The 13,718-nt window shown below is 39.4% G+C and overlaps 1 protein-coding gene across 2 annotated transcripts; it reads right to left on the bottom strand.

Moving 5' to 3' along the window:
• Positions 1 to 4,704: 4,704 nt before the first annotated feature.
• Positions 4,705 to 13,459, bottom strand: PRPF38B (pre-mRNA processing factor 38B). Of its 2 annotated transcripts, XM_034654009.1 has the most exons (8): positions 12,892 to 13,459; positions 12,423 to 12,573; positions 12,114 to 12,166; positions 10,008 to 10,076; positions 9,564 to 9,715; positions 9,423 to 9,483; positions 7,014 to 7,237; positions 4,705 to 6,752 (listed from the first exon to the last, which is right to left on the bottom strand). In XM_034654009.1, the coding sequence occupies exons 1-8, from the start codon at positions 13,171 to 13,173 to the stop codon at positions 5,891 to 5,893; spliced, it is 1,854 nt and encodes a 617-aa protein (XP_034509900.1). In that variant the 5' UTR covers positions 13,174 to 13,459; the 3' UTR covers positions 4,705 to 5,890. The 2 variants fall into 2 exon arrangements, with proteins under 2 accessions (XP_034509900.1, XP_019655200.2); XM_019799641.2 differs by lacking the exons at positions 12,114 to 12,166; positions 12,423 to 12,573.
• Positions 13,460 to 13,718: the final 259 nt, after the last annotated feature.

The raw sequence follows: 13,718 nt of genomic DNA, 5'->3' as shown, positions 1-13,718 counted from the left end.
AGCCAAAGGCAGACGCCCAACCGCTGAGCCACCCAGGCGCCCCAGAGGGTTTTTTTTTTTTTTTTTTTACCTGATAGTCTCTGTATATGAAGAGAGAATGAGTATGGAGGTGGAGTAAGGAACTTAAGAATCTAGTGAGGATTTGAAATAGCCATCATAGGGGAAATAAAAAAGTTGTTTAGTGACATAGAAGGAACGTGGAATAAGACTGATCATCCAGGAAAAAATTGGACACTGCGAGATTTATAGTGGCCCTAATTCATACTCCATTTTTCTTCATACCTATGTATCCCCCTTCTGCTCTTGGGCAGACCACTTCTGCCAAGGAAAAGCAATTGCACTTAGAACTTCTTTGCCAGGTCCAATCAAATAGATGACATTTTCTTACTGTTGCTGAGCACAGATAAGAATTAAATGTCAAGGAGATACCAGGAAGACAGACCTTCACTGATCAGGGATCTCTGACGGTTATGATTAAAGAAACCAGCTTGTGTGTCCCAAGGAAGAGAAACTCAGGCCATTTTAGGAAAGCAGAAATCACAAGCATATCCAGTGACCACACCATCCCCCAAAAACTACACAACACAAAACAAAAAACCAAAACAACAACGTCAGCAGGAAGCAAGGCAGCTAGAGGGTATTTATTGTGCCATCTCTTTCATGTGGGCGTCCTCATATGACAACTACACAAGTCTTATCCATTCTTCTAAGGACTGGACTATAACTACTTCTCAGTCAAAATTCTGTTAAGAAGCTGGTCTGATTCACTAGTTTCAGCAAACTTAATGCACCGAGCCCTTTATACCACACCACATTGGGAGTTATCAACCAGGGGCGCCTGGGAGGCACAGCGGTTAAGCGTCTGCCTTCGGCTCAGGGCGTGATCCCGGCGTTATGGGATCGAGTCCCACATCAGGCTCCTCCGCTATGAGCCTGCTTCTTCCTCTCCCACTCCCCCTGCTTGTGTTCCTTCTCTCACTGGCTGTCTCTCTGTCACATAAATAAATAAAATCTTTAAAAAAAAAAAAAAGAGTTATCAATCAGTCTAATGAGGCGGGTACCCTTCTGATTGGTATCTTAATCCACCGTACCAGTCAGGGCCCAGTCCAAACCCGAGACACAGTAATTTGAACAGGCAAACTGTGGTATAGAGAACTAGTACCCAGTCACAGGGGATTAATTACTAAGGGTAAAGAGAACTCAAGAATACAGCAATAGTGGCTATAGGAGCAGCCATTATGTGGAAGTGACCCAAGTAAGGAACACATTTGGAACAGGTTCCTTTGCAAGATAGGGATACACTGTTGGAGAGGGTGTGGTTGTGACCCACTGTTTGCTACTGAAGCCCAGGGCTGGAGAGGGTGTCAACAAAAGTAGTTTGGAAGGAACCCACTGGGCTGCCTAAGAGCCTTGCTGGAAAGTTGCCTGAAGACTAACTGGGAAGTTGGCAGGGGGACCAGTGCACTTGCTGGGAAGCACTCTCCCAGGAGGTGCCGCTGCCCCCCACCCCCCACTACAGAAGCAAGAAAAAAGCACACACACCAGAACCAGGATGAGAAGCTCCTTTCTTCTGCAGCATCCCTTCAGTGTCCTCTCTTGATAATCTGGGTATTGTGCTAGCAGGCAAAAGGAAATGTCTGGAGGGCACAGCCCCAGTAACACAAAGCAGAACAGAGGGATTTGGGAACTGAGAATAAATTGATAAATGGCACATCCACAATCAGTCGCAGTCCCTGCACAAGTCTCAGTATAACTCAACTTCCTAGAATGGGCATCAGAGACAAGAGCATAATTCTGGAAGGCATGCTCACTGAACCAGTACCTGGACTGGCTGCATGAACCCAGATCTTGAGAAATTTCACCTTTTGGTACTATTAAGGACACTGGTGACTTAAAATTTTCTAAATAGGAGGAAAGTAGAACAGGCAAGAGGACTTCTCTTGCATTTGCTCAGCAAGCTCTTTTTCTCTCATTCAGACTGTTAATTTACTGGGGATGTTAGGAGGCCAGGGCTGGTGGATTTTGCAGGGATTGACTAAATCCAAGGACCCAATGGAGAAATAATTCAGCTTCAGAATGGCCAGAACAAGTACTGACCAAGGAAAATCAGCTTTAGCCTAGTGGATTTTAAGTATTTGTACATCAGGGAAGCTTAAGTGAAGATTTCCTTATGATGGCTTTTCCTTTCCTGATCCTTGTGAGAAGAAAAAAAAAAAAACGCACATGGTTTGTGTATTATATGAAATGCTTTAAGGTCAACTGTTATATTTGAGCAAATAGAACTCGATTTTTTTAACATGCTGACAACCACCTTCCCTACCCTGAACACATTCTACCTGTGCAATACGTTACGGATCAAGACTATGTAATAGAAATTTGACTATTAATGCTCTGAGAAACCATGGATTTTAAGTCGGCTACAAGAGTAACATTTTTCAGTTTTTATTCACTGTCATGCTTCCTACAGTAATAAATGTTGATAGCCAGTGATCCTAAAATGAAAAATGCCACTTCAGTAGTATTTGTGAAGTGCTGTGAGATCCCACAGGATGGAAGGAATTTCAGAGACAGACTATCAGGAAGAAGTGTTTCCTTTTCCATAAAAATAAGCTCTTCCCGTAATCAGATTAGTTGCTCAAGGCTGACTACAGCATTTCCATGATAGAATCAGATTAGAACCAGAACTAATTTAAAAGTCCATTAGTGGGCCAGAGACGCCTGGGTGCCTCAGTTGGTTAAGCGTCTGCCTTTAGCTCAGGTCATGATCCCAGGGTCCTGAGATTGAGCTCTGCATCAGGCTCCCTACTCAGAGGGGAGCATGCTTCTCCCTCCCCCGCTCATGCTCGCACTCTAGCAAATAAAATCTTTAAAAAAAAAAATAAAAAAAAAATAAAGTCCATTAGTTGGCCAATATAACCAGTGAGAACCGGCCAGCTAGTCAGTTGTATAATCCAGGTTGCATACTGGAATCAGTCGAAAATGCTAAGCTGCCTGTCTGAGCCTCATCTTTTTCCAAATTAAAAACTGTATTCATAAAGGACAACTCATTTGGGGAAAATGATTGAGTACCATTAAGTTTTCCCCCCATTTCACCTTTTAAGCAAAAAACCAATAACCAAAAACCAAAAAACGGAAAACTACCACCTCTGGTAGTCTCAGGAACTTAAACTTGCTATTCATTCCCAACTACTATTGTTCACCTAATCACAGCTTTAAAAAAAAAAAAAAAAAAGGTAAACAGCACAAAAGCCCTAGGGCAGTTTAGCTCTTTCCAAATTGCATGCAATTTTAGAGTACTTTCATTTTTCTAGACATGATTTGTAGCTTTCATTAGATTTCTAAAAAGAAGCCCATAACTCAAAGGTTAAGAACCACTGCCTCAGAGGAACTAAGGCACTAAACTCAACAAACAGATTATAAATTGGGCATTAAAATGAAGATTTTATATTAAAATTTCAAGATTGATAATATACTAGCCCATGTATAGTATTTAATTGCAAACAGAACATTAGAAAACAGATGAAAGATATTAATACATGAAAAGGCAAAGTCATTTCAGTAAGCCGAGAACTAACACTGGATGGAGGCTATTTATAACGTTCTATCAAAAGCTTTTCAGGTTTGCTCATGTTGTAAGAAATAATTCTGAGAGGTCTTTCACAGCCACTTGTTCCCAGTCTTTCAGGAAGCCACTGCCCAAATTAAACCATGTATATATTTGGCAACAATTAGTATTAACATGTTCTACAACTTATCAAACTGTTCAAGAGCAAGCTTAACATCAAAAATCATAAATCAAATACAGCTTATGATAGTATTTTCATCTCTATTTGAAGTAAATTCTTGCCACACTTTACCTAAAAGAGTTAAATTAACATTTCAGGTGGAACTGAATTTAGGAGTAGCACCATCATTTAGGTATGCTAAAACATTGTCAATGTTCGGTTAATCTTTCATTACTTAAAAATACTTTTCTAACTTCTATGTCTAGTGTCAATTCACTCGATGCTCAATTAAAAGGCAAGATGACTGAATCTTCTACTAATTTAAAAAAAAAAGCATAGCATTTTTTCAGAGAGGAATTCCTTCATTTAATGAGATTTTTCTGGAGTTAGGTAGGTACAAATGTTAGGCCCACATATGAAGGACTCTTCCAAATGTACTTGTTTGCCCCATTAAACACGTTTGCAAGGTGGCTTCCGCGTGCCCATCAAGTGGGCCAATATAAACAGTGAGATAAAACATGTCAATATGGTATACACTGTCTGGAACACTCACTTTTAGTCTTGGCATTGACTGAACACATCACCTTGCACCTCAATTTCTTGTTCTAAAAAAAATTGGATGAGTTATAAAACTTACTTCAAGTCCAAATTTTAAATGATTCTAATATGTAATCCAAGTGCAAAGTATCTCAAAAAGCACCTTTGAAGTGAAAACTAAGTGATCACCCAATCGAAAGAACAACCTAGTGACACACAGAACACCCACTGACGAAGGGAACTGCCAATATTAAGAACTCTAGTAAGATTACTATCACATATGTCCAATTCTAGTCTACACGTTTAAAATTCACTTGTCATCTGGGCACTGAGATATCCATCCCTCTACACAAAGTGTGACTCTAACACTGTATCAATTTCCACAATAAAAATACTTAAAAAAAATGTTGACAAATGGGGGAAAAGCCAACACCCAGAAGAAAGGATTTAATCCGGTATTTATTCCACACTCATGATCGTTCTCTGTAATCAGAATACAAGTCGTAAGAACAATCTATCAAATAATTTGCTGATAATCTTAAATAATGCAGCATAGCATTACTTTTAATACTTCTCTGCTCTAGATTAAGTTTAAAAACTCAAACAGCAATCTTCATTATCAATAAAAAAAGTTTTGAATTTTAAAAAAAGGACACTATATCAAGCTGTCTCATAATTTAAGTTTTTCCCATTTATAAAAATGCTTTGGAAGCTTGAGGCTTGAATCTATTTCTCTACTCATCTGCCCCACCCTCTCCCAATTTCATCACATTAGTATAGGGTTGCTGCAAGAATGCTAAGCTTTAGACATTAATTTTTTCCTTTAATATAGTACTTTAAAATCTGAGAAATTTAAGAAAAAAGATTACATGTCATGTGTTTTTTCAAATAAAAAAGGAAAACTAAGGGAATAAATTTTAGGCATACTAACAGTGTCCCTTTGAGGTAGAATGCTAAAAGGACTTTTGATCAAATCACAGCCTAATTGAAACCTCGGCATCAGAAACTAGCTTGTCCTGAATCTCTCTGAAGTTAACTGTGGAGAATATTAAGTGTAACATATTAACAAGAGCCTTCCAAGATAATATACAGTGGACAAGAATGTTAATCCTACAACTGCTGCCTTCATGTACACTGAAAGCACAAAATTCTCCTATAATAGACATCCAAGATCCATTCTCAAAGTCTTTAGCATTCTATTATGAAAAGCACAGCCATGCTAACTTCAGTACACAAACCATAATCCCACACCTACAAAACAGAAATAGAATTAGTGGCAGTTTATTGCCTTATACAAATTTAACCAACATGGCAACCATGCCAAAGGAATTAAAACATTTTCAGGACATATGTACAGACTGTACATCTCAAAAACAATTAAACAATAAAAATGCAAGAACAATCTGTGCATCATGTATCAAACTCAACAATTGGGTGAAAACATCAATGCAATAAATGGGATTACAAAGGCACTTCCCTACACAAAAGAGGAAATGAAAATGCAGCCTACAGGGAGCTTGAAGAGTGCGTTAACTACTGCACAATCTCAACTTGGGAGGAAGAAAAAGAAAGCAGATTTAATCAAACATTTATAGGATTCAATGTGATCCACTTTTACAAAAAAAATTTCACACAGTCTCATCTTTGTTTTTATGTTGTTTTTCTTGGCTCTCTGGTTCTATACTTTGGCTCCTTCGACGATCATGTTTGTCAGACTGGTCCTTACTATCACTGTGATCTCGTTTGTGGGAACGTTCTTTGCTTCTACTACGCTTTCTAGATTTTTCTTTGCTGGGGCTATGTTCCCGTTTTCTTGATTTTTCAACACTGTCAGTTCTTCCTTGACTGCCACTTCTACTTCGTTTATTTGATTTTTCTTTACTTTCATTTTTATGTTTACTTGATTTCTCTTTGCTCCTGCTTCTGCTTCGTTTCCCTGCATTTCTACTTCTACTCCTACTTCTGTGTTTTCTTTCTCTGCTTCTACTCCTACTGTGTTTTTTCTCCTTCTTGGAATCTTTTTTGTCATCTCTATGCCGCCTGTCATCTTTATCTTCTTTGTGCTTCTTCTCTTCTACCTCACCCCTACTTCTCCGTTCCTTGGACCGTTCTCTTGACCGCTCCCGCTCCTTTTCTCGGTCATTCCCTCTTTCCTTATCATAGTCACGATCTCGTCTTCTACCTCTCTCATTTTCTTTCTCTCTTTCCCGATCCCTGTCCCTTCTATCCCCTTTCCTATCCCGACTTCGACTACGGCTTCTATGCCTTTCCCTACTCCTGCTACTCCGCCTGCGTTCCAAACCTCGATCAGTACTTCGGGATCTTCGCCTTTCTTTCTCCCTTTCTTTGGCTTCACGCTCTAGTCGCTGGCGTTCTTTCTCTCTTTCTAATTCTCGATCGAAACTAGAAGACCCATGGCCCTCCCGATGATGGCTTCTACTTCTTGATCTTCTTGGGGACCTCCGTGGACTCAGTGATCTCCTTGGAGACCTATATTTAAGAAAGGAAGAAGAAAATGTCAACAAATAAAACATATCCTAAAAATTTAACTTTTGTGTTATTTAGATACCCCACTTACACCGACATATTAAAGGTAACTGAAGGACCCCAAAGGCAGAAAATGACCTTTGGGGTTAAAAGTGACAAACTCGTAAGATGAACAGCAAACACAGGATTTCCTGAGAATTTGCCAGATTTCCAAGGACCTTTGTACAAAGCCTATTTTTAAAGTAATTCCAAGAGGTACATTACCTTGAACGCCTGCGTTCAACATGTCTATCTATTTCCTCAGCACCTTCCTTCCCATCTTTCTTGATTTTTCTAGGCCGGGTTTTAATCTGTTGATCAATATTCTTCTGAACTGGAACCGGAATTCTTGGAAACAGAGTAGAAAACCACTCCAGTTTTGTGAGAAAAGACCGTAGCATTTCTCCAATGGTCATTACACAGCCTCCACCAGCCTTCACATCTAGGTCCTATAAAAACACAAAAGATACCCTAGCCGTCAAAAAAAATAATTTCAACATATATATGAATACTATAAAAATATTACCATCTTTGGAATCTCAAATACAAAAAAATTCTAACAAAAATTGTAATTTGTGTACCCTACTAATCTGGTAATGAATGATACAGAGAAATATTTGGGCTTAGTGTGTGCATGCAGGTGAGAACAAATCCTGCAGCCTCATGGGCATAAAGAGCACTGATCTCACTCAGTTAAAAGGAATATGCACCAGCCCCTTACATTACTAAACTCTGTGGAACAATAAACTTAAATTAACATTCCACATACCTACTAAGTATGTATTTCTTTCTGTGGACCCGTTTGCACACATCATTCCTAGCACTGTAGCCTAACTACATATGAACTACTTCAGACAATCCTGTCTAAAGATTATCTTTTAACAGCTCTAATATAAAATGAAGCCCTAATAAAACTGGAAGCAATAGCAAACCAACTGCCATGAAGCAGTGAGGTTTCTAATTTAGAGTTATGTAGAAAATAAATAAATGAACAAATAATTGGAAACGCATAATCCATGATGACCATTGTCTCTGAAAAGGGTCATTACCGCATGAAGGCCTTCTTGCTATGCCCTCTCACAGCTCAGGACATGTTAGTCAGCTATTGTCAGTCCCAAACCTATAGTGCAAGCACACAAGGAAAGTGAGATTTGTTATCTAAACAGGAAAACAAGAGCTAAAGGTAAAACTGCTTGCACTCACACACATTTAAGTGTTCAGATATACAGTATTTCCAAATATAATCGCTGCAGATATCTAAGGAAGAAAACAATAAGTTAGCTTAAATAGAGATCCTCAGGTTTGTAAATACAATAAAAAACAGATAAATTGAAGCATTCAGAAATAAACCTAATACAATACCAATTATGAAGAGGGACATGCTTTTTAAATATAGAAGGGAGAAGTGCTTTGGCCTGAAAAATCTCATCTAAAAAGAAAAACAACTTTAAAGATTGTGATTTATCACCTAATACATTTTTTTGCTTCTTCAGAAATATGAACAATTCAGTAAACAGCCCCTGCCAAAAAATGCAGACAAAAATTCTCCATGTCTACAAGAGTGAGATTTTTTTAGGTGTGCACATAATAAAAACACACTAGAAAGATCTCTATTACAACTCTCCTTTAATTCAACAAATTCTTTGGATAAATGTTTTAAATGGGACTACTGAAGCACAGCACTCAAAGTTTACTTTATGAACCTTAAAAGACAAAGTGGTGGGGGCATATGTATGGACAATACAGGTAATGTGTTAAGTACCTTTTAAGATCTTGGACTTCACCGTGTTAATACATATATGATTTAAATATGACACAGCAATGTTTCTGAAAGTAACTTTTGTTTCCTGAACAAATGTAACAAGCTCAACCTTGTTAGCTTGAGTGGCAAACTAGATTTATAATTAAACAAAAAGGGGCACCTGGCTGGCTCAGTTTTAAGAGCATATGACTCTTAACCTCGGGGTCCTGGGTTCAAGGCCCACAGTGGGTGTGCAGCTTACCTTAAAAAAAATCTTTTTAATTAAAAAACAAGAACCTGAAGTACTAATTTTAAGGTTTTCTTTTGGCTTTATAAATAAGTATAACACATTAGGAGTCAGAAAGCTAAAATTGAAATATTTTGATCATTTTGAATAAATCTTCTAAACTCTCACCCTATTTAAATCCCACCCAGCTCTTCAATTCTGCACTTCTACCAGGTGGGAGTATTAATTTGTGGAAGAAGTTAAAGCATACAGAGCTGAAAAGTTCCAAGAGAATAAAGCGCTATAATTAGTATTGTATGCGCATGTCTTAACACCTCAATGTTGAGCATGGCCCACTTAAAAAGTCACCATCAACTGTACAAGTCAAGATCAATGCAAAGTACAAAACGCCATTAGAAAGAAAAAAATTTCAATAGTTACCAAAACCATTTAAACAATTAAGAAATAAGAAAAGAACATTTAAGAAAGTTAACCTAAGATATATAAAATCCACTAAGTCTTAGTAAAAGGACAGCAATTCCAAGAGTATGAGTGAAATAAATTTAACTACAGAAAATTCTGAAAAACATTAAACTTCCGATAAATAAAAGATATAAAAACATGAGAGTAATCAGAAGAAAACTAATTATTACCCTTGCTGACATACCTCTTCATCATCAAGGAAGGATTCAAACCAGTCCCACAGATCTGTAGGGGGCTGTGTGTACCTAGAATTACAAAAGACTGATTAGGCTTATGTGAATTAAAATGATGTATTTAATGGAAATGTAGATAAATGCATGCTTACCTTATATACATAAATCCAAGGGCTCTAATATATGGAGAGTCTGTGTGTGTTATGAGACCCATCACTTGCTTACGAGTTAGCTTTAGAGTAAATAATTTGTATAACAAGCAGAAAGCTGTAGAAACAATTCCTCCTGTTCCAACACCTCGAACCTTTAGGAGAAACAGGTAAGAAAAAGTAGTAAAATAACTGATATTTAACACCAACTGATTAACCCCATTAGGTAATAATAACAAGATATAATTCAGAACTAAGAATGGAGCATTAATACACAGCAACTTTCTAACCCCATTCACCAGACACTTGAATTTAGGTCAAAACAAAACAAAACAAACTTCTAAGCTTTGCCAACTGTCATTTGAATAACTGTCACTTTTAGTTTCCTAATTTTAAACTTAGTTATCAGACACAGAAAAACTGAAAAATGCACGTACTTCTACTTACCCCTCCGCACATCCCCGTTTGGCCTGCTGTTTTCCTGCTTCCTTTCTCCCACGGTTCAACATGCGTGACCTGAAATAGAAAAAAGGAACACAACAAACATTCATACTTCGAATTTTTTAAAGAACTATGATTAAAGTAAACCCAAGTCCATAACAGAGCAGCTTCTTCCAAAAGGTTGGAAGCTGGTAATTTTGACATGATACATATATTTTGTTTACATACATTATGTAAACCATCTTTGAAAAACTGCTTAGCTTTTAAAAAGCACCAATAAAACTGCCAGAGTTTAACAAAACCTTAACAGTTTTATGAGCAGAAATCCCATTAAAATAGCTTTGCAGAGAGCTGATACTTGTGGAGCCAAGAGATTTGTAGGAGTCTCATATCCTTGTAAAAAATATTTAATATATCAGTTTTGTATCTTATTATGAGTTGTTAACAAAATAAAAATTCTCATTTTAAAATGGATTTAAGGCTCCAACTTGAAGCAAAAAGTTTATCAATGAAGTTTAAGTATTTTCTTCCAAAAAAATTTAATACCCTTTACGGTGATTTAAAATTCTACATAAAATAAAGAAAAATGACTTGAAGTATGTATGTTAAAACAGTAACAAGTTACTTCCAATACAAAATTATGGAACTTTATTTGTACATTTTTTTTTTTACCATGAACAGGCATTATGTTCATTCCTGATTAGAGATGAAATTACAAGGCCACACCTACACAGATCATTCTTGTTAGTAATTTATTTTCAGCCTAATTATGTGAACCAATTCAATTTTTCCCCAGAATATAAACTGTTAAAAACTGAGTGTGACTAGTCATTACATTAGGTATGATCGATACAGTATTATCTTTGTTGAGGTGAGTACCCTATAAAAACCACATACTTTACCTAAAAATAGCAAAGAAAGAATATTAGCTCGATAACATATAACTCAAGGTCTTTTAGAAAGATAAGATCTATATTTCTTAATTTAAAACAAAATCAAAATAATATCCTGTTCTTTCAGTATGCATTTATAAAACAGTATTTTTACCCAACCGTGGTTACATTTTTATAGTTTTTTTTTTCAGTGGCTTCAGACAGAAAAGCATGCATTTAAATGTAAGCACTACACTATTATGCTCAGCACTGCTTTACGGTTTCATTTCCTTCCCCCACTTTGCTGTATGAAAGATGTTTCAATTCCTTAAAGGCTAGCCAAAGGGGCAGATGCAACACGAAATCAACTTAAAACTAGAAGCCTACGTATTTCAATGATTATTTAATCTGGACATCTTGATAACAAAGTCTGGATCTTTAGTTTTATAACTAAATTTAAATAATTTCTAGAACAATCTTAAGTTGTTTCAAAACACAGTATTTGAATTTGAAAACAAGCTTTTTCCTCTATCACATGAACATCTGCCTGTATTATTAAACAGAACCTGCTGCCAAAAGCAGGAACCCAATTTTCAATTGTTTACTACACAAATAAGAATATTCACCATACTGTATTCATGCTGAAAAAGGCCTTACCTTTTAAAAGCTAAAAAACCTAGTTCATAGTATTACACTTACAATATTCTTGTAAAAGAATAACAAAATTTCAGTGTACTTTACATACCCAAAGATGAACTGTATTCTCAAAATATAATTTTTCTATCAAAAACAACTAGTACCTCAAAATCCTTCAATAACCTAATCACTTAAGGGGGTGGGGTGGGGGAAGAATGTGGACAAAATATAACCTAAAAGCAAATAAAGAGAATTTCCTCTTGCTAACACCTCTACAGGTACGTTCAGATCACAGAAAATACTTTATGTGGTCTGTCAAATGTTTTAAGAGTCAATACACAAAACAGATGGTATTTTGTTAGATGCTCTAGCTAAAATATTTAAAGATCATTAAGACTATTATTAATATTCCTTTAGATATATTAATTAACCTTAAGAGGCCTGGAAGATATTTTTAGAACTACATAATTTGCAGGGAAGTGGAGAAAAGCTATCTAGTTGGTGAAGAAAAGCCCAAAACCAATGGCCAAAAAATACCTAATTAGCCGTTCATTTAACCAGGGAAATGCATTTATGGCGATTGAGCATGATTAATAGTGCATACCTCTACCTGCGACCCTGGGCTGCTCCGAGCCTCGCTGCAAGACTGAGTCAATCCTGCTAACGAAACAAGAACTGAGACAAGAGTGCAGTGAGGAGGCGCCAGGTGAGCTCCCCAGCACAGCCAAGCCAGCACCGACCCTGCCGCAGAAGCCCAGGGCCCAGATAATTCTAAACAAGCCCAATGCACAAGTAACTGAGACCACTTACTCCTGACTTCCTGCTGGGAAAATTTCCAGGCCTTCTGTACACCTCTTGCCCTGGCACCTCTCCACCCTCAACCCTCCCACCCCCACCCGACACACGCACTGACCATTTCCCTGTCTGGATCGGATAGAGAATACCAACAACACGAGGCCAACATTGAAGTCAATACACGCCCTGGCCCAGGGTGAGCGGGAGAAGCACCAACAAGTTGGCGCCGAGTAGATCCACGTCAAAAGGAATAATTTTAAAGCTGTAAACTGGAAAGGATTCAGTTACTCTTTTCTCCCCTCCCCCACCCCTCCCGTCCAACTCCCCCCAGGGGTGGGCAGGAGGTTGGGGGGAGGAAGAGTTCAATAGTGGCGGGCTTTCCCAGCCCTAAAAATTTGAAAATGAAATGAGGGGGCGGCCCCAGTTTGACCCCTCCCAGGCAGACTACTGACCACCGCTCCCCCACCCAACCCTCCCGCACCTACAAAAGCTCACACTGCAAGGGCCGCCTCCGCCCGTTTCCTCTAACCCCTCCTCGGAACTTAACCCGCCCGCCCCCTGGCCCCCCAGGCCTAGACTCTTCGTACCTTAAAGTAGATTTCGTCCACCACCTCGTGGTAGGTCTTGAGCTCGTAGAGCTGCACTTTGAAGTAAGGCGACGACAGGATATTGGTCAAGATCATGGGGTTGAGGTTCATAGTCTTCTCGTTGCCCCACAGCGGCAGCACATTTCCCTGCTTGCCCGAGACCGCCGGCTTGGTGGCGCCGCCGCCGCCACCGCCGCACTGCTGCTGCTGCTGAGCCGCGGCCGCGGCCGCCTGGTGCTGCGGCTGCGAGTTGCCTGTCAGCGCGGGGCTGTTGTTAGCCATGTTGCGGCGGAAGGAAAGAGGGAGGGAGAAGGGAGGGGGAGGGGGCCAAGCTCGATCTCGCTCTTCGGGACAACGGTCCGGGACCCTACTCCATGGAACGCCGTCAGGAGAGGGGGCCGCCTCGCTGTCCCCCAGCTGGATGAGAGAGGGCAACGGGGACGCCGACAAAAGGACCCTGGATCGAAAGCAGACGCCGAGACGCGGGCCTCGAGAACTCCCAGCAGAAGGCGAGCCGGCGGCCACGGAGCGCGATCTCTTCCGCCAACTGCCCCTGGGAACAAGATGGCGGGCCCGGCGGATGTGACGTCCCACGTCCCAGAGTTCCAAGCTGAGCCAGCAGCCAATCAGAGACGCCCAGCTGGGCTGGAAATTCCTCTTCCTAGTTCCGCACGTTCTGTGCACGCTGCGGTCGCTGCGGTGGTCTCCAGTGCCGACTCTTAGGAGATTTCCCCTGGGAATCTGGGGGCAGGGGCAGGGGTTGAAGGCCCAATTTGTATGTTTTAGAATCTGGGTTGGAGGCTCAGTTTCTCTTCTTGAAAGCCAGG

Source organism: Ailuropoda melanoleuca, chromosome 2 (assembly GCF_002007445.2).
Source record: "Ailuropoda melanoleuca isolate Jingjing chromosome 2, ASM200744v2, whole genome shotgun sequence".
NCBI lineage: Eukaryota > Metazoa > Chordata > Mammalia > Carnivora > Ursidae > Ailuropoda > Ailuropoda melanoleuca.
Note: the sequence above shows the minus strand (reverse complement) of the source record. Positions and strands in the feature narration are given on the sequence as shown.

Excerpts from the sequence above, each read along its gene's own strand:
- PRPF38B (XM_034654009.1), bottom strand. The coding sequence starts at position 13,173 with ATGGCTAACAACAGCCCCGCGCTGACAGGCAACTCGCAGCCGCAGCAC. Across the intron at positions 12,574-12,891 it reads TGGACGAAATCTACTTTAAG|TTTACAGCTTTAAAATTATT; the intron begins GTACGAAGAGTC and ends AATCCTTTCCAG. Across the intron at positions 12,167-12,422 it reads CCGATCCAGACAGGGAAATG|GATTGACTCAGTCTTGCAGC; the intron begins GTCAGTGCGTGT and ends TTTCGTTAGCAG.